Source organism: Microcaecilia unicolor, chromosome 1 (genome assembly GCF_901765095.1).
Source record: "Microcaecilia unicolor chromosome 1, aMicUni1.1, whole genome shotgun sequence".
Classification (NCBI taxonomy): Eukaryota; Metazoa; Chordata; class Amphibia; order Gymnophiona; family Siphonopidae; genus Microcaecilia; species Microcaecilia unicolor.
The window spans coordinates 187,246,620-187,271,287 of NC_044031.1; the positions used below are offsets into that span (position 1 = coordinate 187,246,620).

At 42.5% G+C, this 24,668-nt stretch overlaps 1 protein-coding gene across 1 annotated transcript in view; it reads right to left on the reverse strand.

Moving 5' to 3' along the window:
* LOC115472425 (transmembrane channel-like protein 2) overlaps positions 1-24,668 on the reverse strand; it is a 143,002-nt gene that overhangs the window by 94,112 nt on the left and 24,222 nt on the right. Inside the window, 1 exon segment of the mRNA XM_030206743.1 lies at positions 24,148-24,300. Coding sequence (XP_030062603.1) covers positions 24,148-24,300 — 153 coding nt within the window.

Genomic DNA, 24,668 nt, shown 5'->3' on the forward strand with positions numbered 1-24,668 from the left:
GACCAAAAGATGGGAAGTATGGAGGGGCATTTTCAATATTATGTCTAATCTGATTTTGGATGTTTTGTGAACAACTTCCAAAACCTGGTAGTGAACATGGCCCATTTTCAAAACAGAAAAACGTTCAACTTTTTGTTTTGAGAATGGCCAATTACTAGACATTTTTGTGCTCAGTGCATCTCTTTTTAGACCATTAAAAAATGTCCAAGGGAAAAAATGCACAAAAACAGCCATTGGGATGTATGGGGGCCAGCATTCTTAGTAGACTGGCCACACAGAAATCCCATCAGAGCAGTGGGGCACCCTAAGTGGCACTGCAGTAGACTTGACATAAAAGGTCCCAGGTACACATCTCACCGTTACCCCCCTTATATTGTATGGTGAGCCCTCTAAACCCACCAAAAACCTACTGTACCAACTATACACCACTACAATAGCCCTTATGTCTGCAGGAGTCATGAGCCTGGGTCCCCTTCTGTACAGTGCACTGCATCGACCACTGGGCTACTCCAGAGACCTGCTTGTTGCTCTAATAGGACTGGCCATAACATCTGATGCTGTTATAGAGGCTGGTATGTATTGTTTCTTTCACATCTTTGGGGGGTGGGAGGGGATTAATGACCACTGGGAGAATAAGGGGGTTATGCCTTAATCCCTCAGGTGGTCATTTGGTCATTTAGGGCACATTTGGTCACTTAGGTCATGATTGAAACAGGACTAGACAAAGACATCTTAATTTTGGCCCTAGACTTTTCATTCTGTCCCATTATTGCAGAAAAATGTTTGTCTTTGGTGCCACCCATGTCCCTCCCAAAACACTCCCTGACACATCCTTCTGAAATTTGAACAAACTACGAAGCAAAACCTCTCAAATCGGGATGTCAAAAACTGCAAATTGGATGTTTTGGAGAGAAAAACATCCCTCAGCCACCTTATGACATTTTTGGATGTTTTTCTCTATTGAAAATGAGCTACGTAATCAACAAATGGCTGCTGTAAATCTCTTCCATGTGTCTGTACAGCACTCTATTCACCATGTAGCACTAATAAATGTTTAATAGTATTAATTTTAATAACTCAACTCAAATTCCTAGATGTGTTTCCATTTCCATGTCCATATTTATCTATTTATTTTATTTATGCCCACTTGAATGCAGACATCCTCAAGTGCTAATTTCAACCATCCCATCTCCATTCATCCCCTTCTCACCTCCAGCTACTCCTCATTTGTCTGACCTTCAACTCACCTTCACAGCCTAGCAAAACTGTCACCTATATCTCCCAGGTTCTATGTATTCAATTGCTCTCCATTTCCCTTCTTTTGAAAGGCATTCTCCAACAGCTATGTCTTGCATTTCTTCCAGAAAGTCATGTAATCTGCCTATTGTTGGAACTTCAGTGCCACTGAGTTCTACAACCTAGTGTCTTATGCAAATGCTCATTCCCTCATACACTGAAGCTGGACCCCATAGACTGCTGCAAGTACTGAAAAGACCTTGCTGGCATATATGTACATAAGTACATAAGTAATGCCATACTGGGAAAAGACCAAGGGTCCATCGAGCCCAGCATCCTGTTTACGACAGCGGCCAATCAAGGCCAAGGGCACCTGGCAAGCTTCCCAAATGTACAAACATTCTATACATGTTATTCCTGGAATTTTGGATTTTTCCAAGTCCGTTTAGTAGCGGTCTATGGACTTGTCCTTTAGGAAACCGTCCAACCCCTCTTTAAACTCTGCTAAGCCAACCGCCTTCACCACTTTCTGCGGCAACGAATTCCAGAGTTTAACTACACGTTGGGTGAAGAAAAACTTTCTCCAATTTGTTTTAAATTTACTACACTGTAGTTTCATCGCATGCCCCCTAGTCCTAGTATATTTGGAAAGCGTGAACAGACGCTTCACATCCACCTGTTCCACTCCACTCATTATTTTATATACCTCTATCATGTCTCCCCTCAGCCGTCTCTTCTCCAAGCTGTATAGCCCTAGCCTCCTTAGTCTTTCTTCATAGGGAAGTCGTCCCATCCCCGCTATCATTTTAGTCGCCCTTCGCTGCACCTTTTCCAATTCTACTATATCTTCTTGAGATGCGGCGACCAGAATTGAACACAATACTCAAGGTGCGGTCGCACCATGGAGCGATACAACGGCATTATAACATCCTCACACCTGTTTTCCATACCTTTCCTAATAATACCCAACATTCTATTCGCTTTCTTAGCCGCAGCAGCACACTGAGCAGAAGGTTCAGTGTGTTATCGACGACGACACCCAGATCCCTTTCTTGGTCCGTAACTCCTAACGTGGAACCTTGCATGACGTAGCTATAATTCGGGTTCTTTTTTCCCACATGCATCACCTTGCACTTGCTCACATTAAATATCATCTGCCATTTAGCCGCCCAGTCTCCCAGTCTCGTAAGGTCCTCTTGTAATTTTTCACAATCCTGCCGCGATTTAACGACTTTGAATAACTTTGTGTCATCAGCAAATTTAATTACCTCGCTAGTTACTCCCATCTCTAAATCATTTATAAATATATTAAAAAGTATTAGCAGTGCATTTTTTCTAGCAAAAAAGAAGCCGATACTCAAATGCCAGGCCACCCTTCTGGGGTGCGGTGATCTCTGAGGGGACCCACTCCACATTTGCCAGGCCCCCTGCAACCAGTCACAGAATCTATGGCAAGGCAGAATTGGTGTGTAGAGCCTGAGCTCTTTTATTAAACTTGGGGACCATGAGTCAATTTTAGCAGAAAATGGAAAAGGTGCCGGTACTCAGTACCCCCAAGTACCCCCTCAAAAAAAGCCTTGGGTATTAGTAAGGCTTTCAAGTGTCTTGCCTCTTCATGATATAAAGCCTTAAAAATGAGACATGATGCTTGATATTCATGCACTATTTAACCGCACAGGAACGGCTCCTGGTCAGTTAAATAGCCTTAAGCCGGCTAAGCACCAATATTCAGTGCAAGATAGCCAGCTCTCTCAGCTTAATATTAGTACTTAGTGGCTAGCCAAGTCACCAGCTATGTTGCAAGACCAAGTCAGTTAGCGCCAATATTCATTGGCCGACCAGCTAAGTTCAGTGGCCAGATAGACCTGCGTAAATAGCAGGTCTATCTTTGACCTCTATAACTAAGCCAGTCAGCCGATGACTATCAGCTTAATTGGCTATGTGCAAAGTGACCAAAAAGAAAACCCAGAAATTTAATGCCAGTTGCAGAATATGGCCCGGCATTGCATTTCCAGGTTCGCTGCCAACCATGGGAGGCAGCTCAGCTAGCTTCCGTGGTCTGAATATCGGCCCCATAATATTTTGAAACAAATTCTAGCCTCTACCGGCAACCACTGAAGGCTTAAAGCTTGAATTCACATGATCCCACAACTTCTTACTCAGAGGTAGGCATGCCACCATATTCTGTAGTACATGAGGGCTCTTCAGCTTCTTTTTACATAGGACCCCATATAAGCTATTGCAGTAATCTACTCATTATGAAGGCATTTTCAAGTCTGTCTACTTTATCCTCATCCAAAACGAGGATGACTATCTATTTATGAACATTTATATACCCCTCTTCTTCAATATACCAATCAAGATAATGTATAATATTTAAAATAACATATTATAACTTATGTAAAAATACCTTACTCCTGAACATTCATATTAATAAATAAATAACATTTGAGAACTATTCTAAACCTTTTCTAAACCCTATAAGAGAACTCAAGTTCTTTAATTCTTAAGGCAATCTATTCCACCCATCCACAGTTGTTAAAGATTTTCTGGTCAATATTCAGCCAGCAGCGTGCATCGGCATTGAGTATCCAGATCTCACTGGACTTCTCCTGGCTATTGGAATTTATTTGGGTCCTGGAGGACATTTGGTCAGGGCCCATATAACACATTTATGTTGGTCCTGGTTGAATATTGGTCAGGATCTGCATAAAGAGATATTAGGTCCTCCAATCTTGATTTCTCATCCAGTCCCCCCATCCCACACCAACAGAAGCCCTCCCCACTAATTTTGATCCCCTTTCAAGGCCCCCCCCCACCGTACCAACAGAAGCCCAGCCCTCCAATTGTGATCCCCCATCCAGGCCCTCCTCCCCCGCCGCAACAATAGAAGCCCACCTCCCTGATCTTGAACCCCATCCAGGACCTCCCAAAGGAGTAGATATGAACCTTGGTTCAATCACTCTTTTTCACTTATGAAGAGACAAGTTATGTTTAAAGATCATCTTTGGCAAAAGACGCACTTACTACTCTCCATGCATATAAACCTTTAACCTACTCATAAATAATTCCTCGATATTCAAAGCTATTTAACCGGCCAGACACGGCTGCTGACCAGTTAAATAGCTTATCGGCATCTAACTGCTAATATTCAGCAGGAGATAACTGGTTGTCTCCGCTAAATATTGCCAGTTAGCCCCTAGCATATAACCAGCTGTATCGAGTGATTTATCCAGTTGGATGCCAATACTCAGCACTTAACTAGATAAGTTTAGCGGTCAAATAGGACTGCATAAATAGCTGACCTATCTTTAACCGCTAAAAAGTTAACCAGTTCATGCTGAATATTGGCATAGCTGGTTAACTTTTTAGCAGTTAAATAAATGCAGATATTCAATGCTGGTCACCGGAAACAGCCCGGCATTGAATATCCGGGCTCTGCGCTAACCGCAGGAGGCAGCCCGGTTACCTTCTACAATCTGAATATTGGGCCCTTAGTATTTTAGATTCAGATTCCTTGCAAGATATCAAATCCTTGAATTGCAAGCTCAACCAGGTTGCCAGTTGGCTGAGTTCTAACATTAATTTGCTCTTGTATGGAAGGCTGACCAATGAGACTACTGCTAGGGGTCATCGCTGTCATTTTTGCACCTGGAGATGATAAGGCAGAAGAGGTGAGGGACTACTCCTGCCCTGTCCCACTAGACTAGGAGGAATCACCTTCAGATAAGTGGCAGGTGTTCCAGGAGGGGACTGGAGGGAAGGAGATATAGCCAGCCTTTGCATGTGGGGAGGGTGGGGGCTTAGAAGGAGGACTGGGAGATCAGAACCATAGGTGTAGTTGAAGCGTGGGGGGGGGGGGGAATTGGAATGTGAGGAGCTGAACCAGGAGAGAGGAGAATCGGAAGGGAGCTGAATGAACAGGAGTGGACTAGGACTGGCAGTGGCAGCAACCTGAAACTTATGAAGATGACAGCTGATATTCAATGCCAGCACCTACATACCTAAGCAAAAAAAGTTAGGATTTCCTTTGTGCAGTCCTATCTGGCTGCTTAGCTATGTGAGCACAGGTACTGAATATGGCCTATGCACACATAACTGCTGGCACCTCCCTGACTCCTGTCCCAAGCAGATCTAAATATCTGTATGTATGTTCCTGTAAGAATCTGCTCATATGCATGTATTTTATAATGTATTTCATAATGTAAACACTTAAGTGCTAATCCCATTCCCACATTGCATATCCTTGCCTCTCAGGAATGCCTATTCATATATCACGTAGAAGCAGTCACTATGATTTTTCTGTGTCTACTTTCTACTCTTAGATGTGTATAATTTGGTCAATTTTTAAGAGTCTACTGGAGTGAAGGAAATAGTACTCTACACAAGCAAATCCCATATAAATTATCCCAATTAAAAGAAAACATTTCAACTGTCAACTTAGGACTTAACAGATATAAAAAAATAAGGAGTTACAAGTTTATCTACTTTTATGCTTATTAGCTTTTAATGTGGCAATTAACACAAACCAAATATTAAAGTGGCACCTTAACTGTTAAAGGTGCATTATCTGCAGGGTGGAGAATGGGTGAGGACAGTGCTTTATAGTTCACTTGGGGGTAATTACTGCAGGGGTACTTAATGCAGAGTAATTAACTTTGCAGATATGGGCCCTTTTACAAAAGCATGGTGGGCCTACCGCCGGCTTGCCGCGCAGCAATTCGGCTCTATCACCGGGCTCCCAGGGGAATCTGGCTATAGTTCCAGCCCCCACTGCAGCCATTTGGGTCTGAGAGCTTACCGCCAGCCATTGACCTAGCGGTAAAGACTCATGTGGTAACCGGGCGGTAATGACCTACGCATGTCAAGTGCCACTTGGCGCGCGTCCAATATGCATGTCCAAAAATAAAAATAATTTTTTGGACGCATGTATCGGACGCGTGCCAAAAATGAAATTACCACAAGAGACACGCGGTAGCCGTGCAGTAACTCCATTTTGGCATGCATTGGGCATGCGTAGACGCTTATGTGGCTTAGTAAAAGGGCCCCTTACTTACTCGGGTTAGGTGTTAATAATGCAGCTAAAACATGCGTATGCTAACCGTGTGCAAAACATTTTTCAAAATATTTTTTGAGGGGCGTGTCATGGGCAGAGAGTGAGCATTTCTGCACTAACCAGTTAGCAGAGGAATACAGCATTAATAAAATAGTAAATTGCCCATTTTACAGCTCCATAAAAATGGCCTTAGCGTGTAGGAAAGAGCCATATAAGAGTGCACTAAGCCCACGTTTTGCAGAAGCTTAGTAAAAGAACTCCTCAGTACTTTACAACGGAATAGGTTACATCTGCACTTTCAACCCAATAGTATATTCCCCCAAATTCTATAATGGGCATCTTAAGTTGTGCACGCTAAGTTGGCCGAATTGTGCGCACAACTTAACTGATTAACAGGCCAATCAGCACCAATAATTGGTACTTAACTACTTAGCGGCACTAATTGGCTTTAATTAGAATTTATACCCACAACTTTCTAGGCGTACTCTACAACATGGTGCATGTAAATTCTAATGTGCACAGCCAAAAAGGGGGCATGGACATGGGCGGGTTGTGGGCATTTCAAAAAAACCTATGTGCACTATTATAGAATAAACCCAATCTGCGCCTAAGTTAGGCGCAGGTATTTAGGCCTGGTTTTAGGTGGCCTAAATGGGTGCGCCTAAATTTTAGTCGCAAGAATGGCGCAAAGCATATTCTATGAACTACGCGTAACTTTAGGTGTAGTTTATAGAATCGCACTAAGTGCATGGTTTTTCGGCGCTGATTTTTAAGGCACCATTTCTAGAATTTGTCCCATTGTATTTAAATACTATATGCTTTTGGATACATTTAAAACTGTGTGCAGATCTTTGTTGTTAGAAGCACTCCTGGAAATTTATTCATAAGTAACTTTATAAGTGCAAAGTTTTGTCTGTTGCTTTGACTGATGATAGAAAGAGGTTTTATTCCTTGAGTCTAAGGTGGAGTTTCTTAAAAATAAAAATAAAAAAAGAAAAAGCTAGTTCTAATTGAAGATTCACAGAGGACAATTTACTGTGACAGGTGAAGTGCTTTAGAAAGAGAGAGAAGCTGGTGATAAGATAACATAAATCAGCCCTTGTCCTATTTTGTAAAGCCTTCTTTAATAAGGTCCCATTGTTGTAGATAATTGTTCTAGTTCAAAACTACAATTGAAACTGGAGCTTCTGCTTTGTATAAGCCTAGTGATCAAATTTATGTGGATGACATATCAGGGAGAGGTTGCCAAGTACAAAATGTACTTGGTAGTATCAGGAAAGCAACCAATAGCTCTTACCTCTGGAATTACAACCAGACCGAATATTAAGCCAAAGAGGACGAGATTTACACCATACATCCACCTAAGGAATACAAAATATGAAGCGACTGATGAACCAAAGTGACCTGAAGCAGGGAAAAAGCCAAAGAATTAAAATTCAATGTCCCTGACAAAAAATATGCAAAAATATTCCACAGCAGACAACGACACTACGCTATAAATGAAAGCTTTACTTACTTTCTACTTCTTTAATCTTTACTTCCCATGGAATGCAGGCAGTCTTAAAATTCTCGAAGTCTCTCTTAAATTTGATCCATTTCTGAAAAAAAAAAATAATTTCATGTTCTTCACTACTCAAGTACAACACAAAGGAGTTGGGATCTGATTTATGAAGTGTAGATTTGGATTTAACTCACACCTTTTTCTCAATAGTTCAAAGTAAGCTCCTTTCAGATACAGTAGGCATTTTCCTGTCCTCTGAGGGCATACAATCTAAGGGGTTCTTTTACTAAGGCACGACCCATTCAGACATGATCATGGCCAAGATACAGTCATATGTGCTACCTTCAAGATTAGGGAACATTCTCAGGGATGCTATGAATGTCTGTACCAGGGCGGGGTAGGTTACTTCACAGAAACCCAACTTTTCAACTGATTGAGAGGGTTAAACTCAACACAGATTTCACCTGGGGTACGCTGTGAGTACACTACCAGGTGGTTCTACCATGGCAAGAGGGTCACACAAACTCTACATATTAATTGGCAAAAAACGTGGGGTACAGTGGGGATATTTAGATTTGTTTAGCATCCTAAATGCAGACAATCCCAGGGTAGGGAAACCTTATGTTCCTCGGCATATCCTTATATGGCAATATGGGGGTACTTCCTCTTATACGCTGCTAATAATGGTAATGACATATGCTTCTAATATACAATAGTAATGCTGTAACGTAGAAAAAATGTCCCTAAAGATGTGTCTCATTTATCCATTCACACCAATTTGCCTATACCTTCCTTTCCCCTTGCTTCTCCCTCCAACTCTGCTAATCTGCCTTATCGGACTATATATGTTCCACTTCTACTGGCACATCCTACTGTCTCTTTCTATTCTAGATATACCTAGGCTGTCTATTCTCTTGTCAGGTCAGCTGGCTCGGATATTAGTAATCGGTCTAAGGATACATGTTGTGCACATGGTGTGTACTGGACTAAAGACTTCGGACAGAGGAAGCAGGCTATTGAAATGGATTTGTGTTTGGGGCACAGAAAAGCCCAATGGTTAGTGGCATAACTTGTGTTGCAGTCAATATGCATTTCAAGAGACTCACATGGATGTGGGGTACTGTTGCATCACACTAATGGGGGGAGGGGCGTTTGAGCTTGGTGCACTGACTCGCATAGGTTAGACAGAGTCACATAGGATTTAGCGATGCTCTACCAGCCATCTGCAGCTTGTTCTAGGATAGAAGGCTAGGAAATGAAAACTGGGAGGCTGGTACACAAAGTGCTATGCTACACCCTATCACATAAGGATGTCGGCAAAGGCAGGAGCAGTGGATAGTTGCACATGCCTAATCAACCCATTAAGGGCTATGTCATCTTATGTAGAAAACCGCCTATCTCAGGTTATGAATACCTAGGGTTTTTTCATTGCAGTGCACACATAAGGATCAGAGTTGGAAGTGGCCGCAGCTAGGACCAAATTTGGTGAGGAGACCGTAACAAATGAGGTGTTGCTGTCTCATTTTGTGGCGGTGGGTCCTAGCCTGAAAGAGTACACAGCAAAATGTCTAAGACCAAAGCAAGGTCAAATGTCAAGTGGTTGATGTCCCATGCTAGTAGTGGCATGGATGATGTCTAAGTCCAAGGGAAGTTCCCCTCTTGGAAAAGATGATCAGTGGTGCCTACCTCAGACTTGGATGGAATAAGGAGGCTGAACGTTTCAAGAAAGAGAGTCAACGGTTGTGAAGGGGAAGATGCGTTTACGGCAACCGCTTGAGCAAAGCTGTGATGTTAACGCCTAGGCATGTCGGCAGTATGTATACAGTATATACATCTACATCATGACTAAGGCTAGGCTCTTTGCCCAAAAATGCTCTAGATAGAAAATTGAATCATATATCTGATTGCTTATTACTGTAAAATGTCCAAAATCTGAATAGGAAAAAAGGTAATTCTAAAAAAAGAAAAATATCTTTTTTTTTAATATTGTTTTCGAACAGGGTTTTATGCTTTGGGCATTTTGTTTTTTGGTCCATTTAAGAAAAAAAAAAAGAATAAGTGCAAAATGTAGACAGTCAAGCCATTGGGATGTAAGAGGAGCCAGCATTTTTAGCAGACTGGTCCCCCAGACTTCCCAGGAGAGCAATGGGGCACCCTAGAGGGCACTTCTGTGCACTTCATAAAAATGATCCCAGGTACACATCTCACCTTTGCTCCCTTACCTTGTCCCCTGAGCTCTCTGAAACCCACCCAAAATCTACTGCCCCCCACTGTACACCACTACAATAGCCCTTATGGGTGAAGAAGGCACCTATATGTGGGTACAGTAGGGTTTTGGTGACTTTGGGAGGGGTCACAGTTTCTACCACAAGTTGACAGGTAGAGGGAGATAGGGACCTGACCTGGGTCCCCCACCCCATAGTGCACTGCACCGACCACTACACTAATCCAAGGAATTGCATGCTGCTCTAATAGACCTGGCTATAACATCTGAAAGGCTGTTATAGAGGCTGGTAAGTCATATTTTATTCATATTTTTTGTGGGTGGGAGGGGGTCAGTGACCACTGGGGGGCCATTGGGGGGTTATCCCTGATTCCCTCCAGTGGTCATAAGCATTTGTGTTCATTCCTTTCCAAGTGTTAACTGAGTTGTTTAGATGTTTTTCTGTATTAACATTACATTCCCCACTGCTGGCGTGTTTTTGCTTCACAAAGAAAAGAATAACAAGAAAAGCACAAAATATTATAGAAAAAAGCACATTAAATGGGGAAGGTATCAATGTGGGCTATTGAATATGTGTATTTTACTGTTTAACTCCGCTTATTAGAAACTAGATCCCACTGCATAAAATGGGGCCTGTGCTAAAACACGTGTTAGTGGTAAAATAATATCTTAACATTAGTCCAAATTGATAACTACACCCTTAAATTGCTTCTAGTCCACATCATGGATCAAAACTTATAACAGATTTCAAGGCTTACATAAATAAGATAAAATGGCAGATTAACTAATATTCTTTCCAACCCAATAGATAAAGAGAACTATTTTCCCCACAAACTAAGATGTCCCACTAATCTCATCTTTAAGAAATTTGTCTAAATGCAAAGGTTCTATAAATATATATCCAGTATCTTCCAGAAATAAGCACAATGTTCACGGCTCCAGAACATGAGTTTTTAGAGATGGGAACACCTTTCTATGTAACTGTGTCTGTCTAGTCACATCAGGAAACAACTTTTTAACCACAAAACATTACATATTTCTTTGGAAAAAAGAGTCTCAAATAGATTTTGTTTGATCCTCTGTCTGAAAAGTTAGTACTTTTTCAATGGAAAATGCTAGACTACATATGTTATTACATCCTATGACCTGATCCCAACCCCAGATAAAACTACTCATGATGTACAAAAATGTGCTTACTTAAAGATGCAAGGCATGTAGGTAATTTTCAGAAACTCTTTTTAACTGGGTAAATAAATATGGATTCTGAAAATTGCCAAGCTCACTTGCTAGTTTCTTTGCAATCCTCTCAGTACCACCTGTCCTAAAAAGTGAGTGCTCTGAGGATCTCACCTAGACTTTTCACCAAAACTACACTAACCTGCTTATAATCGAACGAGAAAAACGTCCAAGTTCCGACCTAAATCGGGAGATGGACGTTATCTCACAAAAACGAATAACGCGGTATAATCGAAAGCCGAACTTGGACGTTTTCAACTGCACTCCATCGCAGAAGCATATAAAGTTGATGGGGGCGTGTCGGAGGCGTGGTGAAGGCGGGACTGGGGCATGGCTATCACCCGAATAGAGATGGGCGCCTTTCGCCAATCATGGAAAAAAGTATGCGTTTGTAGCTAGAATTTAGGGCACTTTTTCTGGACCCTATTTTTTCATGAATAAGGCCCCAAAAAGTGCCCTAAATGACCAGATTACCCCCAGAGGGAATCGGGGATGACCTCCCCTGACTCCCCCAGTGGTCACTAACCCCTCCCACCACAAAAAAAATGATGTTTCACAACTTTTTATTTTCACCCTCAAATGTCATACCCTCCTCCCTGGCAGCAGTATGCAGGTCCCTGGAGCAGTTGTTAGGGGGTGCAGTGGACTTCAGGCAGGTGGACCCAGGCCCATCCCCCCCCTACCTGTTACAATTGTGCTGCTTAATGCTTAGTCACCCAACCACCCCAAACCCACTGTACCCACATGTAGGTGCCCCCCTTCACCCCTTAGGGCTATAGTAATGGTGTAGACTTGTGGGCAGTGGGTTTGGGGGGGATTTGGGGGGCTCAACACACAAGGGAAGGGTGCTATGCACCTGGGAGCTCTTTAACCTTTTTTTTGTTTTTGTAAAAGTGCCCCCTAGGGTGCCCGGTTGGTGTCCTGGCATGTGAGGGGGACCAGTGCACTACGAATCCTGGCCCCTCCCACAAACAAATGCCTTGGATTTATTCGTTTTTGAGCTGGGCGCTTTCATTTTCCATTATCACTGAAAAACAAAAACGCCCAGCTCACAAATTGTCGAATAAAACATGGACGTCTATTTTTTTGCGAAAATACGGTTCGGTCCGCCCCTTCACGGACCCGTTCTCGGAGATAAACGCCCATGGAGATAGATGTTTTCGTTCGATTATGCCCCTCTAAGGGGTCCTTTTACTTAGGTGCGCTGAAAAATGGCCTGCACTAATGTGTTTTGGGTGCACGCAGATCCATTTTGCAGTGTGCCTGTAAAAAATGCCTTTTTAAAAATTTTGCTGAAAATAGACATGCGGCAAAATAAAAATTGGTGCGCATCCATTTTGGGTCTGAGAGCTTACCACCACCCATTGACTTAGTGGTAAGGTCTCATGCGATAACCGGGCAGTAATGGTCTATGTGCGCCAAATGGCAATTACCACCTGTTTTTGCCATGCGTCAGAAAATAAAAATTATCTTTCGGACACATGTAGCAGATGCGCTTAAAAAATGAAATTACCACATGGGTGTCACGGTTGTGGCCGTGCCCTTTTGTCCAGACCTACTGTTTCTAGCTGTGACTTCTCCAGTCTGCCTTTGTTCCTATTAGCCAAGCCTCGCTTTGGTGTCCCTGAATCCAAGCCTCGCTTTGGTCTCCCTGCTTTTGCTTCATTTCCTACTTGTGACCTCATCAGCCTACTCCTTTATAAGGACCCAGGGAGCTTTCCTGCGCTGCCTTTGCAACAGGTCTGTTTTTCCCTTTTCTTGTTGTACTGTTTGATTCTGAGGGAACTGGTAGTCTTGTTAGTTGTACCTCTGGGCACAGCCTTGAGTCCTGTGTGTGTGGTTTTGGTCTGAACCTGTATGGATTATTTGCCTGCTATTTTTGCTTCCAAGCAAAGCCCTGTTCTGTTTCTCTGTGTGTGATGGTTTGAATCTGTATGGATTACTTACCTGTTAACTTTGCTCCCAAGCAAAGCCCTGTTCTGTTTTTCTGTGAGTGTGGTTCTGGTTTGAACCTGAATGGATTACTTCCTTGTTAACTAGGCTCTCCAGCATAGCCTGTTCTGTTTCCCTGTGTGGTTTCCTGTTCTGTTTCCCTGTGTGGTTTCCCTTGTTACCTTTCACTGTTCAGACAGCTGGTTTTTGCCAGCTGCTTTCCTTGATTACTTTGCTTTAATGCAGCTGTGTGTGCTCTGTCTGCTCTGTCTCTGCCTGCCTTACCTTTCCCTATCTGGCTGTGGGTGCTGGCTGAGTTCTGGTAAGAAGATTGTTTGTTTTTCCCTTTGTTTGCTTTAAACCTTTGACTGCAGTGTAAGCCTTGTTTCTTTCTGAGTTGTGTAATAGAAGCTTTAGCCTGCTTTATCTCTTTGTCTGCTGTGTTTGTCTCCTAATTCTTGTGATCAATGATCCTTATTTGATTAGTGTATGTAAAGGCAGCTTTCCCTGTTTGCTTGCTTTTCCATTTGTCTCTAGTGTCTGTTATTTGACTCTGTGGCACAGCCTTGTGTATTCTTATGAGTGGCTTCCCTTTACCCTTAAGTGCTATGTGGCCAGCCTTGTGGATTCTTATGAGTGAATTTCCTTTACCCTTGAGTGCTGTGTGGCCAACCTTGTGTTTTCCTATGAGTGGCTTCCCTTTACCCTTGAGTGCCACGTGGCACACCCTTGAGTATTCCTTTGAGTGGCTTCCCTTTTCCCTGAGTGCTGTATGGTACAGCTTAGAGTGTTCCTATGAATGGCTTCCTTTTCTCCTTGAGTGCTGTGTGGCACAGCCATGAGTGTTCCTTTACTATGGCCGTGTGGCCTTGTCTTGAATTTTCCCTGTGTGATTTCTGTTTGAGTCCTCTCTGTGAGGTTTCTGTTTTGAGTTTGAGTGGGTTGCTCTTCTGTTTAGCTGTGACTACTAGCGCAGCCCTCAGCAGCCTCTCTGTGTGGCACGAGTGGGCTGTTCTTCCGTTTAGCTGTGTCTACTACTACTACTACTACTATTTAGCATTTCTATAGCGCTACAAGGCATACGCAGCGCTGCACAAACATAGAAGAAAGACAGTCCCTGCTCAAAGAGCTACTAGCAAAGCCTTGAGCATCCTCTCTGGTTCTGTTTGAGTGGGTGGTTCTTCTGTTAGCTGTGACTACTAGCTCAGCCTTGAGCTGCCTCTCTGTGTGGCATGAATGGACAGTTCTTTCGTTTAGCTGTGACTACTAGCTCAGCCCTGAGCTACCTCTCTGTGTGATTTTGGTTAGGACTATATGTTTATAGCTGTGGTTCTAGCACAGCCCTGAGCGCCCTCTCCATTTGATTCTGTTTGTGTTTGAGTGGGCAGTTTTTTTGTTAGCTGTGACTACTAGCTCAGCCTTGAGCTGCCTCTCTGTGTGGCACAAGTGGACAGCTCTTTAATTTAGCTGGGACTACTAGCTCAGCCCTGAGTTATCTCTCTGTGTGATTTCTGTTTGACTTGGTTAGGACTTTTCGATTATAGCTGTGGTTCTAAGCACAGCCCTGTGCTGCCTCCCTGTGTGGTTTTCTTATGTTTTACTTGTGGTTTCTACCATGTGAGTCTAAGTGGGGTTGTCCTTTCCCCTTCAGTTTCTTTGTGCCTGTGTGTAGGGTCTTTTGACCCTTTGTTTGTGTCTCTGTTTAATGCAGTGTGTGTGCACTGCTTGTGTAGTACTTGCTCAAGAGATTCCGTTCTGTTTCTTTCTTCTTCCCTCTGGTATGAGTGGGATCTAGTTTGGCCTTGCAGCCCATATGCTTGGACTCTGTTACAGGTGGGTTCCAGTTCAGCCTCAGAGGACTTGTCTGCTGCAGCCTGGCTGCAGCCCAAGGGCTCATCATCCCAGGTTCCATGACACTGGGCCACGCGGTAGTCCAAATTGGCGAGCATTGCGCGTGCGTAGGCACCTACGCGGCTTAGTAAAAGGGATCCTTTATCTCCACTGGTCTAGGGGCAGCTCCCCCCCATACACATCTTTCTGACCATTTTGACATTTACTAGTAGAACCGTCATCCATATACAGGAATAATCAAGCAGTTGGAGCAGAAGAGTCAGACAAATCAATAATCAAAACTACATTTGAAACCAGCTCCAATAAATTCAAGTCAAGAAATCTTAAATATTATTTAACATAAATCCAAATGAGAAAGCTGTGATATTAATAGCTCAGACTCCCCTGAAGCAGGTCAATGAAACACAAGTTACCATTGGGAGTGGGTTTTTCTTCTGACTTTAAATACAGATAAGCAAAAACATGCTTTTAGAAAGCTGCAGAAAGCACTAACATGTGCTTACCGCTGCAAAACAAAAATGGCTTACCAGGGGCCCACTGAGGCATCCCATGTAATTTCAGGATGATCCAGGAGGTGTGTCTGGGGGCGGAAAGTATGTTCTATGCTAATCAGTTAGTGCAGCTACATTGCTGCAAGAAAACCAATTAGGTGTCCTTTTACAAAGGCACACTAGCATTTTTAGCATGCGTTAAAAATAAGCATGCACTAAACAACAGAGATGCCCATATATTCCTGTGGGTGTCTCTAGTTTTTAGCATGTGCTAAAAACGCTAGCGCATGTTTGTAAAAGGACCCCTTAGTGCATATGCCCTTACCGCCTAAGAAATGGGTGGCAGTAATGGTCATGCACAAATGGCAAAGTTAGCATGTGCTTTTTAACAAAAACTAAAAACCCTAGGAGAACAAAATTATAACTGTACCAATTCCCCAAAACTAAGGGGCCTTTTTACTAAGCCGCATAGGCGCCTATGCATGCCCAACGTGTGTCAAGTCAGAGTTACCACCTGGCTACCGCTTGGCCCAGGTGGTAATTTCGATTTTTACATGCCTGTGCGGCGGAAACCGGGTAGTAATCGTCATTCTATGCGTGTAGATCTTACTGTCCAATTAATGCATGAGACCTTACTACTAAGTTAATGGGTGACGGTAAGGTCTCAGGCCCAAAATGGATGCGCGCCAATTTTCATTTTGCTGCACATCCATTTTCGGCCAAAAAAAATAGGCCTTTTTTGCAGGTTCACTGAAACATAGAACTGCGCACGTCCAATACACGCATCTACACCAGCACAGGCCATTTTTCAGCACACCTTTGTAAAAGGACCCCTAAAGTACAGACCAAAATATTTTAATAATAAACACTCATTTCCACACACACCCATTCAGTACCAAACAAATTATCAAAGAAGTATTTAAAAGAAGGTGAATAGATGGCTGAGAGGAGATATGATAGAGGTCTGTAAAATAATGAGTGGAGTGGAACGGGTAGACGTGAAGCGTCTGTTTACTCTTTCCTAAAATACTAGGACTAGGGGGCATGCAATGAAGCTACAAGTAGTAAATTTAAAACGAATCGTAGAAAACTTTTCTTCACTCACCATGTAATTAAACATTGGAATTCGTTGCCAGAGAATGTGGTAAAGGCAGTTTGCTTAGTGGGGTTTTAAAAAGGTTTGGACGGCTTCCAAAAGGAAACGTTCATAGACCATTATTAAATTGGACTTGGGGAAAATATTTCTGGGATAAGCAGCATAAAATGTTTTGTACTTTTTGGGGGATCTTGCCAGGTATTTGTTACCTGGATTGGCCTCTGTTGGAAACAGGATGCTGGGCTTGATGGACCTTTGGTCTGTCCCAGTATGGCAATACTTATGTAAGTGCTCAGTTCTAAGTGCAGTCATCAATCAAATGAGACTGACTGGAAGAGAGCCATCATAGCACCAGTCAAGTTCTCATTTATATAAGCACCCCACTGGGTGCTTATATGATATGATATGATAACACTGTGGTGCTTATATAAATGAGAACTTCACTGGTGCTATGATGGCTCTCTTCCAGTCAGTCTCATTTGATTGAGGACTGCACATAGAACTGAAAACCATTCACCTTCATTTAAATACTTCTTTCACAGTTTGTTTTGTTTTGAATGGGTGTATGTGCACACGAGTGTTTATCTTTAAAATATTTTGGTGTATACTTTAGTTTTGGGGAAACTTAACATGTGGCCACTGATACAAACAATAGGAAATTCAGCCATTTTACCCCAGCAGTAAAAATGGCCTTAGCGCTAGGGAATGCCCCACATAATGGCACACTAAGGCCACTTTTTACTGCTGTTTGGTAAAAGGACCTCTTAAGTTTTCACTACTCATTTGATTTTCACCAAGAATTCTTGTTTGTATGATTGAATTATGGAAGATGAAAATTTTTGCTGTCAACAAGCTCTGAGGCTTTTTCCTCCCTTATTTTATACTTTCAAGAAGTTCTTTTTTGATTTATGTGAAATAATAATTAAGGATTCTTGGCTTGAGTTTATTGGAGCCTATCCATATACAGCAGACATAGCATATGGCTGGTGTTTCAAAAATCTGAACTTTGCAAAAAAAAAAAAAATAAATAAAAAAATAAAGTAAACTCAAAATGATGGTCTCGGCTCCATGGAAAATTCTTTTGAAGATAGAAGTCAGCATACTGCAGTCCAATGTAACGTTTGGGCAAAAGTGGGAGAAGAATGTTGCAAAAAAAATTCTTGCAATTTCTGGAAAGGAAAATGTTTGCAGAAAACCATCTGACAAGCAAAAACATCTACAAAGCATGCTAGGGAAAAGTCAGCACTTTTGAGCTAAACTCCTGCAGCCCTAGAATAATTAGTAGTCTGCAGAAATTTCACAGGCCATTGAGATATGATCTTATCACTCTTGACATTACCTACCTTCATCATCATAACTTTGTATGCAAAGAATTTCTTTCCTTTTCCCTTTCCCAGTGCGCCTTCAAATTTCTCTACAAACGCGTGTGCTTCCCTGGTCCGGTGCATATTTGAAAGGAAGCAACATAAAAGAAACATTGGTTTAAAAAATCCATTTACATCTCAAACTGCTAATGGTTTGAATTATGGGCAGGTTCAACTATCGGGGTAATTCTATGTAGTGTGCCAAAAGTTAGGTACTTTTGGCACTCAAATGGAAATTAGTAGCAGTTAAGAGTCAAAACAAGGGGAAAATGGCAGTTAGGATAGCACTTAAGTGCACTTGGAGGCATATTTTCAAAGCACTTTGGGAGGCTAAGTTCCATAGGTTTCTATGGAACTTTGGGAGGCTAAGTGCTTTGAAAATGAGCCCCTTAGGCACCTATCATTGGCTGCCTAAGTGTTTTAGGGTCCCTTTTACTAAGCTGTGGTAAAGGGGAGCCTGTGCTAGCATCAGCACTTGTTTCTGATGCACACTGAGGCCCCCTTTCACTGCAGCAGGTAAAAGGCTGTCTTTTTAAATTTTTTTAAGAAATGGCCGTGCGGTAAGTGAACCACTTACCACACGGCCATTTCATGGGGGTGTACTTACTGCCACCCATTGAGGTGGTGGTAAGGACTCCTGCACTAACCTTGTGGTAACTGAGTAGCACATGGCACTGCCTGATTACTGCCCGGTAAATACCAGCACTACAAAAATAATAAATATTTTTGTAGCACTGGAAATAGCATGCGCTGGAGGTGGGAACTACCGCTGGCGGTAATTCTGGAATTGCATGAGACGTTGGGCTTACCGCTTTAAGTAAAAGACCTCCTTAGAGTGTAACTGCAAAGGAGGCATTGTCATAGGAGGGGCATGGGTGAGTCATGGACATTCTGACTATTTAATCACATGCTTTATTGTATAGTTATGCCAGCAATAGACATAATTGCAGAATTACGCTTGTATTCCAGGGGCATAGCCAGACCTCACGGTGGGAGGTGGCCAGAGCCCGAGGTTGCGGGCACATTTTGAGTGCCTCCCTGCCGCCCCCCCACTACACCACGCCTTGCCTCCTCACCTTGCTCCCCCCCCATCGCCTCGCCTCCTTGCCGCTTCCCCTCACCTCCTTGCCGCTTCCCCTCACAAACAAATACCTTTGCTGGCGGGGATCCTCAACCCCCACCAGCTGAAGCCTTCTTCAACACCGGTCTCCGGCGCAGTCACGTTCACTGCCCTGCTCTTCTTTCTTCTTGCTTCTCCTTTACACGCTGACACTCCTCAGTTTCACGTAAAGGAGCGTCAGTGTGCACAGGAGGAGCAAGAAGAAAGAAGAGCAGGCCAGCAAATGCGGTTGTGCTGGAGACTGGCGCTGAAGAAGGCTTCGGCTGGTTGGGGTTGGGGACCCCCACCAACCAAACCATGGACCCGGATGAAATTTGCGGGAGAAAAGGCCCCTATGGCCCCCCCCCCGTAGCTACACCCCTGTTGTATTCTATAACAGATTTGGTGTACTACTAACTTAAGGCACATGAGGGCCTTTGCGCGTCCAGCGAGTACCAAATTGGCATTACCGCCCAGCTACCACATGCCCCGGGCAGTAATTCTGAATTTGGCAAGTGCCAAAAACATGCAGTAGAAAATATTTTATATTTTCTACCGCTTGGCACTTACCCGGCAGTAAATGAGAGTAGGTGTGTCCTGCATGCCTACCGCCCAGGTAGCACGTGAGACCTTACCGCTAAGTCAATGGGTGGCGGTAAAGTCTCAGGCCAAAAATGGATGCGCATTGGTTTTTATTTTGCTGCACGTCCATTTCTGGCCCCTTAAAAAAAGGGCCCTTTTTCCAGGCCGTGGTAAAAACTGGCCCGATGCACACCCAAAAGACGTGCTCGCAGTGCCGCAGGCCACTTTTTGCTGCAGCTTAGTAAAATGGCCCCTTAGTATCCAGTTTTTTTGGCACCTAACTTTTAGCAACCTATATAGAATTTGCCCCATCTGTCTGCTAGCTGAATTATTGAACACTTTGATGCAAATTTTTACACTATTTCTAATCAAAACTGTAAACAATAACACAAAAACCTAGGGGCTGATATTTGAAAGATCTATCCACCCATTATTCAAGGCTATTTAACCAATCAGGAATGGCTCCTGGTCAGTTAAATTGCCTTAATCTGGCTAAGAGCTAATATTCAGCATGAGATAGCTCAGTATCTTAGCTGAACATTTTTTTTTTTTGGTGGGGGGGATTTTTGCTCCACCTCTTTCAGTAGTAGCTCAAGATGAGTTACATTCAAGTACATTAGGTATTTCTCTGTTGGACTCACAATCTAATTTTGTATCTGAGACAATGCAGGGTTAAGTGACCTGCCCAAGATCACAAGTAGCAGCAGTGGGAATTGAACCAAGCACCTCTGGCTGTCAAGACTGGTGCTCTAACCACTAGGCCACTCCTCTTAGCAGCTAATCCAGTCACTGGCTATGTCACATGAGATAGCCAGTTAGCGCCAACATTCATCATCTGACCAGCTAAGTTTAGCAGCCAGATAGACCTGCATAAATAGCAGGCCTATCTTTGGCTGCGATAACTTAGCTGGTCAGCCAATGAATGTCAACGTAATCAGCTATGTTCATAGTGGCCAACCCCCCCCCCCCCTTCACAATCCCAAGAATTGCCTAATTGAAAATTGCTCCCTGTTGATCACCTAAAGTTATGAACCAATTTTCACAGGACTCCTAAATTTAAATTCCTAAAACGTGGCCTGGGTAGTTCTGTTTGGATGAAATAAGTTAGGGAGATATTCAAGGGAATAGGGTACATGGATGGCTTTCCAGAAAAGAAACCAGGGAATCAAAAGTCTGCTGCACACAATGTTTATTGTTGTAGAAACACTTTGAAGACTTGAAAATTAGCTCGAGAAAATTACTTGCACACATTTACACTTGCTGTTTCATGTGCACCATTTACTGAGTTAAGCCAATTAAATTATGTGTGTTGTTATAGAATACACTTGAATTTTGGGGCAGATCTCTAGGCACGCTACATAGAATCCAGGGGAAACTGCAGCGTGCTGAACGTGAATTCTATAGTGGCATCTGGGTGCCAGATTCCATTGTAGAATATTAGAGTAAGTCAGCCTTTATGGTCTAACATTTAGGAGTTCCCACTTATGCCATGTCAGCAACAGGTGCATGTGCCTAAATAAAGTACTTTAGGGGTCCTTTTACAAAGCTACGGCAAATGGTGTTGGCGCATGTTTTTGATGCGTTTTTGATGCGTGCCGAGGCCCCCTTTTACTGCAGGTAAAAGGCAGGGTTTTCTAAAAAGAAATGGACGTGCAGGCAAGTGAAGCACTTGCACACTCATTTCGGGTGGGAGCATTTACCACTACCCATTGAGGTGGCGGTAAGGGCTCCTGTGCTCCCCCGGCAGTAACTGGGCAGTGCACAGCACTGCCTGATTATCGCCAGGTAAACACTGGCGCTACAAAACAAAAAATATTTTTGTAGCTCCAGAAATGGTGTGCGCTGGAGGTGGGAACTACCACTGGGCTGCTGCGGTAGCCCGGCGATACTTCCCTTTTAGTGAGTGGTAAGCCTGCATTGGGCTTACTGCCACTTTGTAAAAGGACCCCTTAGTGAATAAAAGACAGTATTCTATAATCTGTGTGTGTAAATGACTGACACACCCCTTTCCCGCCCATCCACCTCCCCTTGTGATGATGATGGATACTTATAGCCCACTTCTATCTCTAAATTTAGGTTCAGAGTGGGTTAACAATTACAACAGGATAGTTTATACAAAGTTGAGATACAGCTTCTATACCATAGCAATCAAAGCGGTTTACAATAATAAACCATAGTAACCATAGGACAACATCTGTCCAGAGCTACAATGATAAATAATTATAACTCTAATAAAATTACTATAATTTCATAACAAAATTTTACAAACAAATACGATTTGAACTGTTTAAGAAAATGAATATAGAAAGGACAAATCTAACTTCTATTGGAAGTATATTCCAAAGTTATGCTATTTGAAACTTAATAGACTTCTCCTTTAAACTTTTCAATTTAACACCTTTAAAGGAGGGATATTGTAACATGAGGTATGAAGAAGTTCGTTCATTGCTAAAGTCACCCAAAATTTTAAATTTTGAAATTTTAAATGCAAGACAACATATTTTGAAAGCTATTTCTGCTTGTGCATTCCCTCTTGCATTAACATGCTATACAATTTGCGTGCTGACATTATAGAATACCTCTGAAGGCACACCTAGGGGTGACTTCTATAAATTGTGCCTAACAAATTGGCACTGAAAAAACAGTGCTAAAGCGCTATTCTATAAGCTGTGCCTAAAGTTAGGCGCAGTTTATAGAATAGGGGTTGCGTGTAATTTTAGGCACGTCCATTTGCATCAATGAAAACGTGGTGTAAATGCCTCACCTAAATTTACATGAGAAATGCCCTTATTTTATAATTGCAAATGTACTTGGAATCCATGTCCAGGCTTCACCCCACAATGCCCATGACCTTCCCGTTTCCATTCTCCCTTTTCCAGGAGATGCGTACAATTTAGGCATGGATCACACACCTAAATTTGTATGTGTACATGTTAATTGAAGTAGCACCAATAATTGCTTGTTAAAAAGCCAATTATTGGTACTAACTGGCTTGTTATTCAGTTAAATTGTGTGTGCACCCAAATTTATGTGCGCAATTTTTGATGACTTTTATAGAATTAGGAGGCTAGTGCTTACACGCATGAATGTTACATTCACATGCTTAAGTGCTAGTATTCTATAATCTTAGCTCACAAATTGTGCTTACATTTAGGTGTTAAGGGTCCCTTTTACTAAACCGTGTAAGTGTCTACACGTGCCCAACACACGCCAAAATGGAATTACCACCCGGCTACTGCATGGCAACTTGCGGTAATTTCATTTTTGGCACGCGTATGAAAAATTATTTTTGGATGCACGTATTGGACGCGTGTCAAGTGGCATTTGATGCGCGTAGGTCATTATGCTCGGTTACCGTGTGAGACCTTACCGCTAGGTCAATGGCTGGTGGTAAGGTCTCAGACCCAAAATGGACACGTGGCAATTTTCATTTTGCCGCATGTCCATTTTCAGCAAAAATTAAAAAAGGTATTTTTTACAAGTGCGCTGAAAAATGATTCTGTGTGTGCCCAAAACATGCATCTACACTACCGCAAGCCATTTTTTTAGTGTGCCTTTGTAAAGGGGTCCCTAAGTTTTCAGAATGAGGGGGATAGAGGGAGTCCTTAAAGTACTTAAGACAGATAGCTTCATACATGGCATAACATACTTTCTGAATAAATTTAAAAACATCATGCAAGTACCACCTGACACTATCCTGGTTACAGTAGATGTAGGATCACTATGCTACAACTGCATGTCACAAATGTGAAAAGGCATCTACCCTGAACCACCAATACACAACAAAAACTATTACAAAATTAATCAAATTCATCCTGACCCACAATATGTCAACTTTTCATGGCCGAAGTGGAAGAAGAGTTATCAGATTAAACCCTTTAAATATTATCACTATATGATAATATTTTTATGATTTGAACTGAGGGAAAAGAGACTCAAAACAATTTTACTCTAAAGAAAAAGTCAACTTTCTATTCCACTATTCCAGGAGGATGAATTACTAAAGAGATATTCCCACCTCCACCAGTGCTGGCCTCCCGACAACCACATAATCTGAAACAAAATTTGGTGAAAACCAAACTCCAAACAGAAGCTCAAAATGAAGAGAATGGCTCAAGTCCCTTCAATATACCAAGCTGCAGATTGTGCCAGAACATATCACAGGATCCCACAATTACCCAAATGAGAAAAACATTCAACATAAAGAGATCTTACTCATGCTGTTCCTCGAAATGTAGTATATATCATTCAAAGCAACTGAATTGCTACCATAAAAGGGGCTAAGTATGACTTTGATGGCCAGCTTTCAGAGACAAGAGTCACTATTAAAGAAGCAGCAACACAGAGCAGAAAGAGACCCTTTCTGAAATCGTAAGTGTCAATGTGCCCAGTAGCACAACCCACTTTAATGTGTCCTGCCAGGAGGATGGACAAGATGTGGAAATAACCCGGAGGATGGAAATGCTTGCCAAGACTCACCTGGACAGTTCCAGTTTCTTCTTCATCCTCCAAGGTTTGTTCTTCATGTTGGATATTAGTTTCTTCTTTTCTTCCACTTCTTCCATCAGTTTGCCCATGTCTTCTTCTGTCAGGGATTCCTCATCAGAGGAGCCAGAATCAGATGTTTCAGTGCTTTTTCAAAAGGATATAACATGTCACATTATGAAATGACTTTAGCAGAGATAGCTCAAAGGTACCATTTATAATCAGTTTCTGAAATGACTGGCTTTCAAATAAACACAGTTAAACTTGCTATTAATGACTGTAAGCCTCTTCTGCCCAGTTAAATCATTCAGAATAATTTCTGGTGTGTACTGATGGTTCAGGGTAGATGCATTAAAAAATTTGCCACATGCAGTTACTCCATCTGTATGGGAATGTTGCTGTATAGTGATTACTGCTATCTGAAAGAGAGTCCACTGGAGTTCATGGTGGCCTCTTTGATTGTTGGAGCCAATGAGGCAGAAGTGGAGGGGGATCATTGCTGCCCCAGTCCACTG